The sequence below is a fragment of the Octopus sinensis genome, linkage group LG4 (assembly GCF_006345805.1).
Source record: "Octopus sinensis linkage group LG4, ASM634580v1, whole genome shotgun sequence".
Taxonomy (NCBI): Eukaryota; Metazoa; Mollusca; class Cephalopoda; order Octopoda; family Octopodidae; genus Octopus; species Octopus sinensis.
This window is the reverse complement of record NC_043000.1, coordinates 3,752,506-3,773,459: the sequence shown is the minus strand read 5'-3', so window position 1 is coordinate 3,773,459 and position 20,954 is coordinate 3,752,506. Positions and strand designations below refer to the sequence as shown.

General features: G+C 38.9%; 1 protein-coding gene and 1 non-coding gene across 8 annotated transcripts in view; one reads left to right on the top strand and one right to left on the bottom strand.

Annotated features, from left to right (window-relative positions):
- The first annotated feature begins 1,401 nt into the window (after positions 1-1,401).
- The window catches only part of LOC115210949 (AP-1 complex-associated regulatory protein-like), a 295,023-nt gene continuing 275,470 nt past the window's right edge, over positions 1,402-20,954 (top strand). For all 7 annotated transcript variants that reach the window (XM_036501717.1, XM_036501718.1, XM_029779746.2 and 4 more), the window contains exon 1: positions 1,402-1,870. In XM_036501717.1, the coding sequence (XP_036357610.1) occupies positions 1,850-1,870 (21 nt within the window). In that variant the 5' untranslated portion in view covers positions 1,402-1,849. The remainder of the gene's footprint in view (positions 1,871-20,954) is intronic.
- Positions 10,318-10,519, bottom strand: LOC115211301. Its single transcript, XR_003881575.1, has one exon. It is a non-coding gene; the product is annotated as a U2 spliceosomal RNA (small nuclear RNA).

Genomic DNA, 20,954 nt, shown 5'->3' with positions numbered 1-20,954 from the left:
AACCGGCTCTTTCTCTATTGGCAAGAAATCTTGATATAAAGGTGAACAATGACATACATAACATATAATAAGCAAACATGTCTACAGGTATCACTTTGCCTGGTAACAAAAACCAGATTTTCCATCCAAACATGAAAATTAAGATTTCTGTAAATTTTTTTGAAATTACTACTACTACTACTACTACTACTACTACTACTACTACTACTGCTGCTGCTGCTGCTGCTGCTGCTATTACTACTACTACTACCACCACCACTACTACTACTACTACTACTACTACTACTACTACTACTACTACTGCTGCTGCTGCTGCTGCTGCTGCTGCTACTACTACTACTACTACTACTATTACCACTACTATTGCTGCTGCTGCGCTGCTGCTACTACTACTACTACTACTACACTACTACCACCACCACCACCACTGCTACTACTACTACTAGTACTACTACTACTACTACTTCTTCTTCTTGTCTCTGCTGCTCTACAATTTCTTTCATCATCATTTTAGTTCATCATCACCTATATTGTATCAATTTATTACAGTCATGAACAACCTTTCTTGAGAATCAGGCTGCATGAAACATGGTTCATCATCATTAAATGGGCTACACAACTAAAAAAAAAAAAAAAAATGTTTTTTAAATATAAAATCGAAGTAATTTGTCTTTCGACGGACCATTCAGAAAGTCCTGCAGGCTTCAGTTTGACCGTGACTGGTTTGCTAAGCTGGAAGTAAAATACTTTGTCCTTTCCTCCAACTTTAATTACCATCACGATAGGCGCAGGAGTGGCTGTGTGGTTGGTAGCTTGCTTACCAACCACATGGTTCCGGGTTCAGTCCCACTGCGTGGCATCTTGGGCAAGTGTCTTCTGCTACAGCCCCGGGCCGACCAATGCCTTGTGAGTGGATTTGGTAGACGGAAACTGAAAGAAGCCTGTCGTATATATGTATATATGTGTGTGTGTATATGTTTGTGTGTCTGTGTTTGTCCCCCTGGCATTGCTTGACAACCGATGCTGGTGTGTTTACATCCCCGTCACTTAGCGGTTCGTCAAAAGAGACCGATAGAATAAGTACTGGGCTTACAAAGAATAAGTCCCGGGGTCGATTTGCTCGACTAAAGGCGGTGCTCCAGCATGGCCGCAGTCAAATGACTGAAACAAGTAACAGAGTATTCATTCCTCGCTATATTTGTCATTCAATTTTAGCTAATCAATTTTTTTCCCTAGTATTTTAGATAATATTCTAACAAGGCTATTCCTGTTCCTGTTATTTATTGAATAAATACACGTTATATTTAATTTCTCCCAAGTTCTCCCCACTAAACGTCTGCCTCTCCATGTGTCGTCTGCTAACAGCCTAGATTTATCGATCCACCATATTTCCGTTTCCGATCGTTCAACTGCCGCCATACCACCACCGTCCTCGCTTGTTCTCCCTGTTGTCACTGACGACGCCTCCTCTTGCCTGCTTTTTACATTCATCCATACAATCAGTCGACATTCTACTACAGCTGCTACTGGTGTCTTTTAACTTCTCCAGACAGAGAAAGCGGCAACGAAACAGCTCGTCTCTGTCGGTTGAGCAGGGTGTGTTGCTCCACCATGGTCGCCGTCCAGCTCCTCACCACCAACACAATCGGAGATTACTTACTATCTAATATTCGGTGTCATCCTTGTTGCTGGCCTGGATGTAAGGCGTCTACTTACCATTATTAAAGTGAACCATTGCACTCGCTACTGCAGCCAATGCCGCCACAGCTCGTCTGTCGCCAGACACCTTGCATTCTCGGCGAGTGTTCCTCCTTCACAGACACTCTACTATGGGCAATTGTATCACACAATGTTGTGGCAAAGACAAAAGGTAATATCTTCACACTTATTTACTTCACACCTTGGGATATGTCTCTACACACACATTTCAGACAAAAATTCACACAGTTTAACCATTTTATTGTTTACATACGTCGATCGTTTAATATATATATAATCCTCAAAACAGTTTAAAATGTCAGCCAGTGCCCCCCATCTGACCAGTGTCCTGTCCTACACCTATCTCTTATTTATCACACATAACATCACATTGTCACATGTTCTCTCCTCTTATCTTCTTCTCTTCACCTTTCACAACGACTACTTCTACTACTATTACTTATTCCCATTACTAGTACACAATGATACACGAAGGAAATATACCTTGTCTACCCCAACCGACATCACTGATTATCCACCCCCAACTCCACGATTTAAATTTTCTTTCAGTGAGAGAAAGAAAGGCAGAATCAAACAATGCGCTTGCAACAAGGTGGTTGATTGATATTCACTAATTATCATACATCTATCTCTCCTTCATCATCCTCTACAGCCTCACCGCTGTCATTAGTCATTGGGTTTATTCCGCTTTCCATCCACCCTTCATGCCTTCTCCTCTTGACACACCCCTGTATGTCGTCTGTCTTACGAAGTAGAGAAAGGTTAGGGTCACCCGCTCATTCCAGACATTATTACGTATTAGCAATATCAATAAAAGACAACAGGATACTTTATTCAGGACATGCTCAAACTGTAATAATACCTTTTTCTTTACTACCCACAAGGGGCTAAACACAGAGGGGGACAAACAAGGACAGACAGACAGATTAAGTCGATTACATCGACCCCAGTGCGTGACTGGTACTTAATTAATCGACCCCGAAAGGATGAAAGGCAAAGTCGACCTCGGCGGAATTTGAACTCAGAACGTAGCGGCAGACGAAATACCTATTTCTTTATTACCCACAAAGGGGCTACACACAGAGGGGACAAACAAGGACAGACATATGTATTAAGTCGATTAGATCGATCCCCAGTGCGTAACTGGTACTTATTTAATCAACCCCCGGAAGGACGAAAGGCAAAGTCGACCTAGGCAGGAATTTGAATAATACCACTACATCCTTTTCCGTTCTCTGAGCTCTCAAAGCACCGACCATGCCTCTTCTCTTTTCACTTCTCTTTTCTCGCATGCCATTAGAATAACTTTGTAAAGTCTTGTCAGATTTAGTTGTAGAATTGTTTCAATCGATATCCACTCCACCAAGTCTTACATCCACACAAACACCGTCCTTACACGGATGGTTACTCGCTTAAAACCACTGTCCGTTTTCCAAGCTCAGATTTCTGTCCGTTTTTACGGGTGGGGACCAATTCCACACCCTTCTTCTCGTACCAAACAGTGCAACAAGGCTCCAACCACTTCCAATTAGTTTTAATTAAGGTATATTCATCACTGTGTATTTCGTCTGCCGTTACGTTCAGAGTTCAAATTCCGCCGAGGTCGACTTTGCCTTTCATCCTTTCGGGGGTCGATAAATTAAGTACCAGTTACGCACTGGAGTCGATGTAATCGACTTAATACCTATGTCTGTCCTTGTTTGTCCCCTCTGTGCTTAGCCCCTTGTGGGTAATAAAGAAATAGGTATATTTATCAGTTACATATCTTCTTTTTAGTGTTAAAGCCATCACCTGATTGACTAGCATTTATGGCCATAGAGTAAATCTCTTCTTGAAATAAATAAATAAAGGTATTTTTTTATTAATATTCCTATATTTTTATCGTCTAAAGGATTCGTTTGAGGGTTGTCCATCTCTGTTGTGTATATATTTTCTATTAATTATCGATGACTAGGAAGACTTGTAAACTCTACGTCGTTCAGATAATTTTCCTTTAATAAGAGAGAGAATCCTCTTTTCTTTTTTCTCCACATCCTGTTCGTTTTACGAATAGGTCCATTGGCTTCATGTAAAAGTAACACATCATCACAGACTGTGCAGCACTTCTGGATCCTGTACCCTATTTTTGGGGGTTTTTTTTTTCTTCCCCCCTTCTCTCGATCCCTATTCACTGTGTGGCTGCAACCACCGCCCTTCCTTATCCTATCCTATCCTATCCTATCCTCTCCTCTTCTCTCTCTCATGCACACGCATTAAGCTTCTCTGACTCTGTAAACAAAACTACACGATTACTCATTCTTTTTTCACAATTCCACCGACACCCACCACACACGTGAGTGTACACTCAGCCACATCTACGCAAATACTCAATTACATCAACGTATACACCCAGCCACACACACACACATACACCACACACACACACACACACACACACACACACACACACCACACACGTTTTTATCGATCAAGTCCAGCTCATGTGAAACATCAGTCAGCAAAATGCTAATATTCTCTATACCTTGCTTGAATTAAAACATTTATCAGTGTCATACATCGAACTCTAATCGATGACCACCGATCGGTTGATTTACAGATCAGTAACCACCCATATATATATATATATATTTTTTCATTCATAAATGTGTGTATATCTATCTATCTATCTATCTATCTATCTATCTATCTATCTAACAATCTATCTATCTATCTAACAATCTATCTATCTATCTATCTATCTATCTATCTAATCTATCTATCTATCTATCTATCTATCTATCTATCTATCTAATATATATGTAATATATGTGTGTGTATATATGTGTGTTTGTATGTGTATAGATATGTGAGTATACATATATGTATATGTGTATGTGTATATATGTTTATGTGTGTATATATATATATGTTTGCGTATATATGCGTGTGTATATATATATATGTATATTAGCATGGAAAGCGGACGTTAAATGATGATGATGATACATTTCTATGTGTGTGTATATATTTATATATATATATATATATATATACTTCTATATTTGTATACATACACACAAAGTCTATCGATCTAAGTGTGTGTGTGTGCCTTTATATATATGTATATATATATATATAGAGAGAGAGAGAGATCTATAAAATATTTGTCTGTATATATGTATATATATAAATTACATTGTTTAATGTTCACCTATTCATGCTTGCATGGGTGAGATGGAATTAGTTAAGACAGATTTTTTACAGTAGATGCTCCACCTGTTACCAACGCTCATCACCTGTTTCCAAGCAAAGTAATTTAATCCCCATGGACATGTCATTTACACGGAAGACTCGAAGGAAACAGCATTGCTTGTATGATGGCATATCTCTAATGTATATATATATAGGCGTAGGAGTGGCTGTGTGGTAAGTAGTTTGCTTACCAATCACATGGTTCCGGGTTCAGTCCCACTGCGTGGCACCTTGGGTAAGTGTCTTCTACTATAGCCTCGGGCCAACCAAAGCCTTGTGAGTGGATTTGGTAGACGGAAACTGAAAGAAGCCCGTCGTATATGTGTATATATGTATATATATATATATATGTATGTGTGTGTTTGTGTGTCTGTGTTTGTCCCCCTAACATCGCTTGACAACCGATGCTGGTGTGTTTACGTCCGCGTAAAAGGAGACCAATAAAATAAGTACTAGGCTGACAAAGAATAAGTCCTGGGGTCGATTTGATCAACTAAAAAGCAGGGCTCCAGCATGGCCACAGTCACATGACTAAAACAAGTAAAAGAGTATATATATATACACACACACATATATATACTCATACACACATCTATATATATATATATAATATATACACACACACACATATATATATATACTTTTATATTTGTATACATACACACATAAAGTCTATACACACAAACACATACACACATTCATATACTGGCTTCTTTCAGTTACTAAATCCACTTACAATGCTTTGGTTGGAATGGAGCTGTTCTAGAAAGCACTCGACCAAGGTGCTATGCAGTGAGACTGAACTCGAGGCTGCGTGGTTGGGAAGCAAGCTTGTTAACCACACAGCCATGCCTGCCTGCACAGCATATAACATATATAACAAGCTATAGCTATTTATCACCTGAAGAGAGAGAGAGAGAGACACATCTGCACTGTCTGATGCTCCTGAACCAGTTGTTAAGTATCCTGCCAATGAGGAATTGATGCTAGATGTGTCGAAACAATTGTTGGGATTAATAAAAATTCTTGTATCTTCCATCTTCCATCCTTCATTTACCATATCCTATATGTATAGCCACAGGAGTGGCTGTGTGGTAAGTAGCTTGCTAACCAACCACATGGTTCCGGGTTCAGTCCCACTGCGTGGCATCTTGGGCAAGTGTCTTCTACTATAGCCTCGGGCCGACCAAAGCCTTGTGAGTGGATTTGGTAGACGGAAACTGAAAGAAGCCTGTCGTATATATGTATATATACATGTGTGTGTATGTTTGTGTGTCTGTGTTTGTCCCCCTAACATCGCTTGACAACCGATGCTGGTGTGATTTTATGTCCCTGTTACCTAGCGGTTCGGCAAAGGAGGCCGATAGAATAAGTACTGGGCTTACAAAGAATAAGTCCCGGGGTCGATTTGCTTGACTAAAGGCGGTGCTCCAGCATGGCCGCAGTCAAATGACTGAAACAAGTAAAAGAGTATATATATATATATATATATATATATCATATGGTGGAGGCGTGTAACTTAGTGGTTAGCGGTGTTGGATTCATGATTGTAAAATTGTGGTTTCAATTCCTAGACCAGGTGATGCATTGTTTTCTTGAGCAAAACACTTCATTTCACATTGCTCCAATTCACTCCGCTGGCAAAATTGAGTAATCCTGCAGTGGACTGGTGTCCCATCCAGGGGCTGAATATATATATATATACTAAAGAAACTGGCAAACCAGCCCTATGAGTCTGTATGACTCCGGAAGGATCTTAAAATAAAAATATATGTATACATATATGTTAGAGCAGTTTGAAAAGAGTTTATATGCCTGTGGCCATTGGAGTCTGACGAGTTGGCTATAAAGCTAAGCTCTTTATGAATATGAAACCATTGGTTGCCCTTTCTCTCTCTCTCTCTCTCTCTCTCTCTCTCTCTCTCTCTCTCTATATATATATATATATATATATATATACATACACACATATACATGTATATCTATCATCTTTTAATCACCACCATTTTGTAATGTCCACTTTCCATACTCCTGTGGGTGGAATGGAATTTGTTGAAATGGATTTTCTATGGCCAGATGCCCTTCCTGTGATCATGTTTTCATGGAAGGTTGTAAATGGACACTGTTTGTATGATGGTGATACTTGTTTGTCCAACTATCACGCTAAATTAAGACTAGGAGAGAGTAACGCATGCATACATACACGCACACACATACGCACATACATACATACATACATACATACATAGATACATACATACATACATACATACATACACACATACATACATACATACATAGATACATACATACATACACACATACATACATACACACATACATACATACATAGATACATACATAGATACATACATACATACATAGATACACACATACATACATGCATGCTTATTGGTGCGGTTATGGCAGCGTGGACAATAAGTCTGGTTTCCAACCTCATAGTTTTGGGTTCAGTCCCACTGTGCGTAACCTTGGGCAAGCATCTTTTACTATAGCCATGGGCTGACCAAAGCCTCGTGAGTGGATTTGGTAGTGTGAAACTGAAAGGAGCCTGTCTCTGTTTGTCTTTCTCTCTCTCTCACACACACACACACACACAAACACACGAGTTGAACTGTTGATGCAACTATGATATTCTGATGGTATAATGATCTAAGGCGACGACCTGGCAGAAACGTTAGCACGCCGGGTGAAATGCGCAGCCGTATTTCGCCTGTCGTTACGTTGTGAGTTCTAATTCTGCCGAGGTCGACTTTGCCTTTCGTCCTTTCGGGGTCGATAAATTAAGTACCAGTTACGCACTGGGGTCGATGTAATCGATGATTAATACCTATGTCTGCCCTTGTTTGTCCTTCTATGTTTAGCCCCTTGTGGGTAATAAAGAAATAGGTATAATGATCTAGCGTTCTTTATTTGCATTACTTTGTGAATATACAATTGTATTGTGTAATACTGAGCACATGTATTAATGCTAACATGTAGGCATAATTTCTTGTACACTGAAATTAAAAGCATCTGAATGTGCGGTAAGAAGTTTGCTTCTCAGCCACATGATGCTGGGTTCAGTCCCACTGCATGGCACCTTGGCTGTGAGTAGATTTGGTTGATGGAAACTGAAAAAAAGCTTGTTATGTATTTATTTATTTTTTGTTTTTGTTTTCTCTCTGTGTTTTTCCTCTTAATTCTTTCTGTTGAAGAGTGTAGACTCGAAACATCAAAGACTTTTCCATTCTCCCCGAGCATTAAACTAACACACACCTTCTTGTTGTTCCTTCACCTGTCTTCTTTTGTTTTCTGTAAATTTGAACTCTCTCTCTCTCTCTCTCTATATATATATATATGTATGTATGTATGTATGTATGTATGTATGTATGTATGTATGTATGTATGTATGTATGTATGTATGTATATATGAGTGTGTGTGTATGTGCATCTTTGTATCTGTTTGTCCCTCCCCTACCACCATTCGACAACTGGTGTTGGTGTGTTTATGTCCCTGTAACTTAGCAGTTTGGCCAAAGAGACTGATAGAATAAGTACTGGAATCAATTCCTTCAACTAAAATCATTCCGGGTAGTGCCCCAGCATGCCCACAGTCTAAAGGCTGTGTGGTAAGAAGCTGGCTTCTCAGCCACATGGTTTTGGGTTCAGTCCTACTGCGTGACACCTTGGTCAAGTGTCTTCTTACATCCTCAAGCTGACCAAAGCATGTGAGTGAATTTTGTAGACAGAAACTGAAAGAAGCCTGTTGTATGTGTATCTGTATATATATATATGTATGTATGTATATATTTATGTATCTGTGTCTTTGTCTCCCACCATTGCTTGACAGCTGATGTTTGTGTGTTTATGTCCCTGTAAATTAGCAGTTCAGCAAAAGTGACTGATAGAATAGAGTACTATGCTTACAAAGAATAAGTTCTGGGGTCGATTTCTTTGACTAAAACCCTTCAAGGTGGTGCTCCAGCATGGCTGTAGTCAAGTGACTGAAACAAGTAAAAGAATAAAAGAATATATATATATATATATATATATACACACACACACACCATAACTTAATGGTTCGGCTATAGAGACCGATATAATAAATACTAGGCTTACAAAGAATAAGTCCTGCGGTTGATTTGTTTGACTAAAGGTGGTGCTCCAGCATGGCCATAGTCAAATGTGTGTTTGTGTAAAATACAATTAACAAAAAAAAAAAAAAGAGGTCAACACAGCAGCAACAAAGTAAGATATTAGCTTAACACTTTAATGAAAATAGAAGGCTTGATAATGCTTCAGAATTTAGTCCTTCATCAGAAAAAAGGCATCACAGAAGTGAGAAAAAAAAAAAAAGGCAAATAAGAAAGGACGAGGGCTTGTATGGCAAGAATATTTAAGAAAGGAGGATGGTGCAGTTGTGTGGATTAAGCATAAGGGTTTATCTATATTTGGAAGAGGGCATTGGTTTATGATAGTGTGGTGTATGTATTTGTATAGTGGGCAGTACATTGTTGTGGAATGTTGTTGATTTGTGTTATCATTGGATGGTAACATGAAAACATTTACATAAGGACATGAGAGTGGGTGCAAGTTTGAGGGAATAAAGATAACGGTGAAGCAAATGGGACCGCAAAAGCAACATGGAAGGTGTTGTTGGATGGGGTTGAGGTGCAAGTGTATAAAAAAATTATGTTGGTGTGTGAAAACATTTTTTAACAAATACTCTCTCTCTTTACTCTTTTACTTGTTTCAGTCATTTGACTGCGGCCATGCTGGAGCACTGCCTTTAGTCGAGCAAATCGACCCCGGGACTTATTCTTTTGTAAGCCCAGTACTTATTCTATCGGTCTCTTTTGCCGAACCGCTAAGTGACGGGGACGTAAACACACCAGCATCGATTGTCAAGCAATGCTAGGGGGACAAACACAGACACACAAACATACACACATACATATATATATATATATACATATATACGACAGGCTTCTTTCAGTTTCCGTCTACTAAATCCACTCACAAGGCATTGGTCGGCCCGGGGCTATAGTAGAAGACACTTGCCCAAGATGCCACGCAGTGGGACTGAACCCGGAACCATGTGGCTGGTTAGCAACCATGTGGTTGGTTACACTCCTGCGCCTGGGGAGTGGGAAGGTTTAATCTAAATTTTGAATGAGTAAAATTGTGTGTGTGACAGTGCATTTGTTTGTGCTTGTGCTGCTTTGAAAATTGCCTGTGATGCTGTTTCCCATTTCAACAAAGCATCTACTAGCATGTTGCCTTCAAAACCTTTTTTGAGTAAAAGAGATCTTGTACTTGAAAAATAGATAAGGTTTTTTTTTCTTTTGTTATTATCTCCCGGGTGGGAGATGGGCTGAATCCTGGAAGTACTGCTATACGAGGCCAACCCGTGACAAAGGCGGAGCAAGCCCCTACCTCTTCACCATGTTCTAAAAATCAGTTTAATATCAATGGTTCCAAATAGGGACCACATCAGTAAGGGTATTTGGCTATAAGACAATGCTGCAATAATATATTCATCTAACCCATGCTAGCATGGAAAAATGAATCTAAAAATAAATGGACAAAACTCACAAACGTGTGTGTGTGTGCATGTGTGTAGGCTGTGTGGTAAGTAGCTTACTTACATACCACATGGTTCCGGGTTCAATCCCACTGCATGACACCTTGAGCAAGTGTCTTCTACTATAGCCTCGGGCCTTGTGAGTGGATTTGGTAGATGGAAACTGAAAGACGCTTGTCATGTATATATATGTATGTATGTGTGTGTATATGTTTGTGTGTCTGTGTTTGTTCCCCCAACATTGCTTGACAACCAATGTTGGTGCGGTTACATCCCCGTAACTTAGCAGTTCAGCAAAAGAGACCGATAGAACAAGTACTAGGCTTACAAAGAATAAGTCCTGGGTTGATTTGCTTGACTAAAGGCAGTGCTCCAGCATGGCTGCAGTCAAATGACTGAAACAAGTAAAAGAATAAAAGAATATATAATATTCATACGTATGTATATATGTATATGTTTGTGTGTGTATATATATATGTATATATGTTGGACAGTTGTCCATAGTCGAAAACAGAAAGTACACTAAAAAAAAAAAAGAATTTCAGCTGTTATACTTTTATATTGTTGACATCATAAAAGTGTATGTGTGTGGGCCTCTTGGAGCCAAAGAGCGAGTCCTTTGACATTATGTCGTGCTTGAGAGGACCCACCAAGCTGAGCAAAATAGCAGTTGTGGTAGATACCGGTGTCACGTAAACATACCCCTGTGTCACACAAATGGCACCTGTGACGGTGGCATTAAAAGCACCCATTACACTCTCAGAGTGGTTGTCATTAGGAAAGGCGTCCAATTGTAGAAAACCATGCCAAATCAGACTGGAGTCTGGTGCAGCGTGCCAGCCCGGTCAAACTGTCCAATCCATGCCAGGATGGACAATAGACGTTAAATGATGATGATGATGATATATACATACACACACACACACACAGACATATGTATATAAATATATATATATATATATACACACACACACACACACACGTGTATATATATATATATATATATATATACATACACACACACACAGACATAAGTATATATATATATATATATATATATATTTCGTTATATATATGTACATATATATGTGTGTGTGTGTGCATAAATTATCAGTTAATTATCCATAAGCCAGAAAGAAAAAAGCACTCTTAGTATGACTAATAGAGCAATAATACTTTTATGTGTGTAAGTGCACTGGTAGAGAAGCAGCTATGAAACGCAAACCACGTGATGCCCTATTGTAATGCACTCTGCAACAAAGGGAGAATGTAAATTATCCGATAGTTGTCCATTAATCTGGCCAGTATGTTTGAAGAGTCATTAAAAGTACCTAAGTCCAATAGTCCGCATGAAACAGATGGTAACATTCTAACCAGTTACATAGCATAACCAATAATATACTGCTTGATGATATATAGATATACATAAATATGTATGTATGTGTGTGTGTATATATATATATATATATATATATATATATATATAGATAGATAGATTTATATCTATATGTGTATCATCATCATCATCGTTTAACGTCCGTTCTCTATGCTAGCATGGGTTGGACTGTTCGACCGGGGTCTGGGAAGCCAGGAGGCTGCACCAGGCTCCAGTCTTATCTGGCAATGTTTCTACAGCTGGATGCCCTTCCTAACGACAGCCACTCCGTGAGTGTAGTGGGTGCTTTTTACGTGCCACCTGTATATATGTGTGTGATGCAGGTGAGGCTTTTGAATAAGATGTTTGCTTCCTAACAACATGGTTCCAAGTTCAGTTCCATTGCATAGCACTTTGAGTAGGTGTATACTTCTATAGCATTGGTCACCGAACACATCTGAGTGGATTTGGTAAATAGAAACTGAAAGAAGCTTGTCATGTGTGTGTGTGTGTTTGTGAGGGAGTGTTTTACTGTCCCTTTGCCTTGACATTCTGTGATAATTGTGAACAAGTGTTATATAGAAGCAATACCCTTCATTTCCTGCTTTCTGTGAAATGATTTTGTTGATGATGTATATGTCTTTGTCACTTAGAAGTTCAGCAAAAGAGATTGATAGTATAAGTACTAGGTTTAAAAGAGTTGTACTGGGATTGATTTACCCAAGTCCTTTGAGGCAGTGCCCCAGTATGGCCACATTCTAATGACTAAAACAAAAAAAAGATGACACACGCACACACATTATGCATGTATATATTATATATATTCTTTTACTTGTTTCAGTCATTTGACTGTGGCCATGCCGGAGCACTGCCTTGAAGGGTTTTTAGTTGACCAAATCGACCTCAGACATTTTTTTTTAAAGCCTAGTACTTACTTTAGCAGTCTCTGTGCTGAACTGCTAAGTTACGGGGACATAAATACACCAACACTGGTTGTCAAGCGGTGGTGGTGGGGGGAACAAACAGATACAAAGATAGACACACATAGATATAGATATACATATAAGTATATTTATATATATATATACATATATATGTCAGGTTCTGTCAGTTCCCATCTACTAAATCCACTCACAGGGCTTTGGTTGACCAGAGGCTATAGTAGAAGGCACTTGCTCAAGGTGGCAGACAGTGGGACTGAAACCGGAACTATGTAGTTGAGAAGCAAGCTTTTTACTACACAACTGTGCCTGCACCTATGCATATATTACATATATTTTTGTACATATATATATATATATATGTGTGTGTATATATATGTGTTAAGGCGGCGAGCTGGCAGAGTTAGCATGCCGGGCGAAATGCGTAGCCGTATTTCGTCTGCCGCTACGTTCCGAGTTCAAATTCTGCCGAGGTCGACTTTGCCTTTCATCCTTTCGTGGTCGATAAATTAAGTACCAGTTACGCACCGGGGTCGATATAATCGACTTAATCCGTTTGACTGTCCTTGTTTGTTCCCTCTGTGTTTAGCCCCTTGTGGGTAGTAAAGAAGTATATATATATATATGTGTGTGTGTGCGCATGTATGTATATGTATGTACGTGTATTCTATATTTGTATGTATTTTATTACATATTCTGTATATATGTATTATTGGTGCATAAATTATTACAAAAGTACATTCTTACCTATTTTCTGTGTATCACTATGCGAAATAACTTGATTAGAGAAAGTAAGAGATGAAGTGAGAAAGATAAAAGCGAGAGAAAGAGGCTGATATTGAATAGAATGGAGATATAGACACAAAGAGAGGGGTGGAACAGGAAGAATACCAAAACATAGCAAAGTTCGTGATATTACTGCATTCATTTTGTTATTCTCATTTCTCAGTCTCGCTGCATTTATTTGAAATGTTTTTGAATTATATATAAAATGGTTACTTCAATATAAGAAAGGAAAATATTGCTAAAATTTTCTCTTGCGTATATATGTATGTGTGTGTATATCTATGTATGTTGTGTATTGTGTGTGTGTGTATGTGTAAATACAAATACATACGTAAAAGCTAAGCATGAATCAGGGTGTAACTGAAGATGGAGTCATGTGAAGCATACTTTTAAATATCTTTAAATTTGATTACTCTTTTACTTGTTTCAGTCGTTTGACTGTGGCCATGCTGGAGCACCGCCTTTAGTCGAGCAAATCGACCCCGGGACTTATTCGTTTGCCGAACCGCTAAGTGACGGGGACATAAACACACCAGCATCGGTTGTCAAGCAATGCTAGGAGGACAAACACAGACACACAAACACACACACACACATATATAGATATACATATATACGATAGGCTTCTTTCAGTTTCCGTCTACCAAATCCACTCACAAGGCATTGGTCGGCCCGGGGCTATAGCAGAAGACACTTGTCCAAGATGCCACGCAGTGGGACTGAACCCGGAACCATGTGGTTGGTTAGCAAGCTACTTACCACACAACCACTCCTGCGCCTAAGTATGATTGAATATGATGTTTATATATCTTGAGTCATTTAGCCTTTTACCATTTATTTGGATTGCTACCATGCTGGGGCACCACCTCCAAGAGGTTAGTGGAGAATATCAACCTCAATAATTATTCTTTTAGTTTGGAACCTATTTCATCTGTGTGTATTTGTGGAAATGCTGTGTTGTGGTACATGGACAACGTCACTGATATTTTAAGTGGCATGAATATAAAGACATACATGTCCACACACACACACTCTCCCTCTCACACACGCACACACACAGTTATGATGGTAGTCTCTCATAGTCCAAGAAAGGGGTATACTTTATAAGATGGTTCTGTAATTTCTTGCTGAACAACCTGCTCAAATGATTTGTTTCTAGTGATCCAATCTATATGCCGCACATTTGCTAACTCTCTCCATCAAATCAATGTTGCCTGAACAGGTGCACAGTGTACCACATGTCAGGTGTCGAAGTGATCACAGAGCAACATGAGATGAAGTGTTTTGCTCAAGAACACAATGAACCACCTGGTCCAGAAACTGAAACTGTGATCTTGCAATTGCAAGTATAACACCCTCACCACTAGCCCATACATCGTCACCCTCACACACACACACACACACGTGGTTGGCTTCCATACTGTTTCTGTCTACCAAATTTCACTCAAGCTCTTGATCAACTCAAAACTATAGTTGGACACTCCTGCTCAAATTGCAGTGCAGTGGGACTGGACCAAAACCCACATGGTTGCAAAGCGAACTTTTTAATCATGCCTTTTGTGGCACCAGCACTGTTGCTTGCAAAGCAAAAAGAGAGCCTCCATGATAGCTGGAAGAGATTTGTTGTGAAAAAAATGGTAAATGAGAGAATAACAAAGGAAATGGTGTTAGGGTGGGAATAATGGAGATGGGAACAATAATGTCAAGGGTTTATGAAGCACAGTGTGGATGAATGTTTTCCAGCCTCTGCGCATTCTTTGCATTCTGTACCCACACCTTACTATCATGAAGCATTGCAGGTCACATACAAGCATTTACAACAAACCCTTTGTTTAGTATAAGAATCCTTTTGTTATCAGCAAAGATAATAGTTTTCTGAACTTTTCCAACTCTAATCTTATTTTAGTTACTATGACTTTAGAACACACTCCTTTACTGCTAATTATGTCACCTAGGTGACAGAAATTATCAACTACTTTTGCAGAGTCTTCTAAGCATTGCAAGGAATTTATTTTACTGCTTGGCTTAGGGACTAAATACTCCTGTACATGTACCACTGGTAAATTATTTGTCCACTCTAGCTTGCCTTTGATTCTATTTTACCTCATACACAACCCATTGTTCACATTAGGTACGTCATACAGAAAAACTATCTACTCTTTTTCTGAATATTGAGTATACTCTTTTACTCTTTTACTTGTTTCAGTCATTTGACTGCGGCCATGCTGGAGCACCGCCTTTAGTCGAGCAACTCGACACCGGGACTTATTCTTTTTGTAAGCCCAGTACTTATTCTATTGGTCTCTTTTTGCCGAACCACTAAGTGACGGGGACGTAAACACACCAGCATCGGTTGTCAAGCAATGCTAGGGGAACAAACACAGACACACACACACATATATATAGATATACATATATACGACAGGCTTCTTTCAGTTTCCGTCTACCAAATCCACTCACAAGGCATTGGTCGGCCCGGGGCTATAGCAGAAGACACTTGCCCAAGATGCCATGCAGTGGGACTGAACCTGGAACCATGTGGTTGGTTAGCAAGCTACTTACCACACATCCACTCCTGCGATCATTTTTCTGTTGGTATCAGAGGTCCCATCTTCTTTCCAGCTTGCTGAATACATAGACTTTGCTGAGTTTACTGTGAAGATTCTTGATTCTAGGTTTCATTTCCATGTCTGGATTTTCTCTATCTTTTCCACAGTCTCTGCTTTAAGAATTAGGTCATCATCATATCGAAATTTTGATAGGCAACTGGTCTTAACATCTATGGCCTTGAGGAGGGGCCTTAGAGCAGAGACTTGGTTGACACCTGCTTACACTCTAAATTTCTCACTGAACCCAAAGCCAGCCTTCACAGTAGTATTCTACCTTCATATTCCTTTTTGTCTAGCTGTTACTTTGCTTCACTCACAGATCCAACCTGTAGCTTTCAGCAGGTTATCTCATAACTACCAGTTGTTCTCTAAGTTAAAGATCTCTGTCTCCTCCTTTTTGTCAGACATCATCTAAAATCATTCTGAATATATATTTAGCCAAATGGTATTTTAGTTTCACACCTTTCTTCTTCAGTCTGTCTTTTGTATCATTCTGTCTAACTCTTATTCTAAAACCATTAAATCAGTGGTCTGTGTTAAGTGGTACATACTTCACCCTGAAAGAAATAAGTATTTACAACCATTGGCCTATCTAATTTACCGATGAGAATGAAATCTGTTTAGTTTGCATGATTGCCTAATTGGAAGGTGATCAAACAGGTTGATTGGTTTCATGAAATTTGTATTTCAGATTTTCATAACAGAACTCCAAAAGCCTGATCTCTCCTCATTTCTAGAACCATTTAGCCATCATGCTACCTAGAATGCCCATTGATGTCATAAGCCATATGGTATTGTTACAGTTTATTTGAAGAAGTTCGCTGGAGAGCATTGTAGAAGCAACTCTTTTGCTCATCATTTAGTTCCAATTGTGAGGATAAGCAGAAATAACAGTTGCTGTTTCTTTGCCAAATCCTAATCTAAGCTTAATTATCATCAGATTTTCTCATTACTTCAGTTATTTTATGTTTACATCTTTCAGATTGCCTATTCCACCCAAACCAGTGTTGTTACCTACCTAGAAAAATTATACTGATGCACACATTCATTTGTACCAACTCTGGCAACCCCACGATCTCACAAGAACTACTTTTCATTGAATCAACATTAACAGTTGCAGCCCTGAGGTTTTTATCTGATAGAAGAGAAGGGTCACTCATAGTGGGAGGGTTGATGCTTGATACCTCTTTCTTCATCTGAAAGGGAATGTGCAATCACTTGGTGGCAGTGAAGGGATTCTTGCACATAGCCAGATGTTTCTACCTAATCACCTTACAATTTAAATTTGTCCTGGTCTTTTGAGAATTGATCAGTACACATATACTGGACTCATCTGGAACAAGCAATCTACAGTCATCTGCAAACAATGGTTTACAGATATTTTAGATGCTTGATTTTGGTTTTTGCTAGTGGATTGGCTTAATACTTTACTGTATTTAGTTACATTTTTCCATTTTGGACAGAAATTCTGCTGTGATCGATTTTTCCTTTCATTTCTGTAGGTTTGACAGTATGGAGTTCCAGTCAAGTACTGAGTGTTCATATAAATCACTATATTCACAAAAGAATTGTGGCCTTGTGCCAATGTAAGAAATCTTTAGAAGATGGGAAATGGATGTTAGAATTGATCGAGTGATTAAATTCCTTGCTAGATCTAGTTATATCTCTGTACACTCTGAATTTATATCCTGTCTGAGTCAACGATGCATTCGACTTTTTGGCATTCAATTAAATAACAACCAGTTAAGTACTGAGGTTCACATGACTGACTGTATCTTTCCGCCAAATTTGTGGCTTTGTGCTGATGTTAGAAATTTGATACCAGTACTGGTGTTGTTGTTGGTATTGTTATTAAGATGGCAAGCTGGCAGTATTGTTACTGTGCTGGACAGTATGCTTAGCAGCATTTCTTTCAGCTTTATGTCCTGAGTTCAAATCCCACTGAGGTTGACTTTATCTTTCATCGTCTTGGGGTCAATAAAATAAATACAAGTTGAGCACTGGGATGGGTGTAATTGACTCCCCCCTTTCCCAAAATTTCAGGCCTTGTGCCAATAGTAGAAAGGATTGTTGTTGTAGTAGTAGTAGTAGTAGTAGTAGTAGCAGCAGCAAGCTGGCAGAAGCATTAGCATATCAGAGAAAATACTTAGCAGTATTTCTTCTGGTCATTCTGAGGTCAACTTTGTCTATTTGTCCTTTCAGAGTCAATAAAATATGTACCTATTGAGGTATGGAATCAATGTAATTAACTTACCCCCTCCCCTCAAAACTGTGAATTTGATCTCTGTACTGGAGTTGATGTAATTGACTGTACCCTTACCCCAGAATTACTAACTTTGAATTGAATTTATAAACAATTTTTATTATTGGTGAGCTGCCAGAAATGTTAGCACGCCAGGTAACTCTCCTGCATGTGTAGACATATCAAAAACACTCCGGCCTTGACCATCTAATCCTTTTTCAAGTATAGAGTATCTTGAATTACATTGTTTTATTTGTTTTCAGATAACTGTTGTCAGTTCTGATATGTTGTTGTTTATCTCCAGGTATCTAAGACAATAGATACATCTGTTTTAGTCATTGGACTGTGGCCATGCTGGGGCATCACCATAAATGGTTTTAATTGAAAATCTCAGCAGCAGTACTAATTTTTAAATCTGATAAAAGCACCATCCGAATCGTGGCCGAAGCCAGTGCCACCTCGACTGGCTTCCGTGCAGGTGGCACGTAAAATGCACCAATCCGACCGTGGCCGATGCCAGCCTCGCCTGGCACCAGTGCAGGTGGCACGTAAAAAGCACCCACTACACTCACGGAGTGGTTGGCGTTAGGAAGGGCATCCAGCTGTAGAAACATTGCCAGATAAGACCGGAGCCTGGTGCAGCCTTCTGGCTTCCCAGATCCCCAGTCGAACCGTCCAACCCATGCTAGCATGGAGAACGGACGTTAAACGATGATGATGATGATGATGATGATACTTATTCTATTGATCACTTTTGCTGAGCCACTAAGATTTAGAGATGTAAACAAAACTACCAGTTGTCAAGCAGCAGTGTATACAAACACACACTCACATACACACACACATATGAAAGGCTTCTTTCAGTTTCCATCTTACCAAATTCACTCACAAGGCATTGGCTAGCTCAAGGCTATAAGTGGAAGATGTATGCTTAAGGTGCTGTGCAGTGGGACTGAACTCAGAACCATGTGGTTGCAAAGTGAGCCATACCTGTGATGTCCTTTTTTAAATAATAACTAAAATGGTGTGATGATTTTAAAGATTTGTCTGCTACTTCTAGCATGTCTGTCAACCACATAGAGGTTTCCTCATTGGACTATCTGGTATGTTCTAAGTTGATAGGTAAAAAACAGATAAAAATATATATATTGTTTTGTGAAGATGACCTTACTAGATTGAGTTGTCAATTTAGCTTGAAATATCTTCTTAACTTTTTTACTTGGTAGTAAAAATCTAATTTAAAGAGCTTTGGTGACAAATATAGATTACATCAGTGACAATTTTATTTTTGCCTAAATAGAGCCAATACTATTAAAGAATTTGTTAGATATGGAAAATCTGCAGTCAATGAATGCATTCTTATTTCCTCTTTCTATTACATTATGGGTTTGATAGTTTTGTAAAGCTGGATATTTACATATTTGAAAGAAGGTATTTTACTGGTGGAAGCCCATTTTATGTTGATACACCTGTAACAAAGCTGTATACATTAATATTTCATAAGTTTATACATCTGGGTATTATTATTTTGAAGTAGCATTTAAACAAACTATATCCGGTTTACATATTCTGTATGTTTTACGCTCAAACTTACTAGATCCAGCCTCTGACACTTACCCTACAATGTCATTTCTAAAAATAAATAATTACATCATCAAAGTCTTGAAGCTACAAGATAATGCATGTTTAATTCAAAACAGTAAGAATAAATAAACATTACATTTGATAGAGTAACCGGAATGCTAAATGGTTGATCTTCTTAAATTACAGAGCCCAACATTTTTTTTACGGTTTAGTCAGGAAGAAAGGGTTGGTTGAGACTGATACAGCTGATGTTCATCTTGAACATCAGACAGTCAACATGTATAGGTAAAAAAAACATGCTTAATTAGCAAGACTTTTGCTATAGTGTCATCAACAGGCGTAGGAGTGGCTGTGTGGTAAGTAGCTTGTTTACGAACCACATGGTTCCGGGTTCAGTCCCACTGCGTGACACCTTGGGCAAGTCTCTTCTACTATAACCTTGGGTCGACCAAAGCCTTGTGAGTGGATTTGGTTGACGGAAACTGAAAGAAGCCCATCGTATATATGTATATATATATATATGTATGTGTGTGTTTGTTTGTGTGTCTGCGTTTGTCGTCCCCCCCAACATCGCTTGACAACCAATGATGGTGTGTTTACATCAACGTAACTTAACGGTTCGGCAAAAGCGACCAATACAATAAGTACTAGGCTTACAAAGAATAAGTCCTGGGGTCGATTTGCTTGACTATAGGCAGTGCTCCAGCATGGCCACAGTCAAATGACTGAAACAAATAAAATAGTAAATAGTAAAAAATAGTAAATGGAATCCTAGTTAATTGATGCCTTGGGGAGGAAGGATTGGGGACAGGTCATTATAGCAGATGCCTGGAGGTGTGAGGCAGGTAAGACACAGTATTGGTTTTGTGAAAAGGAGAGT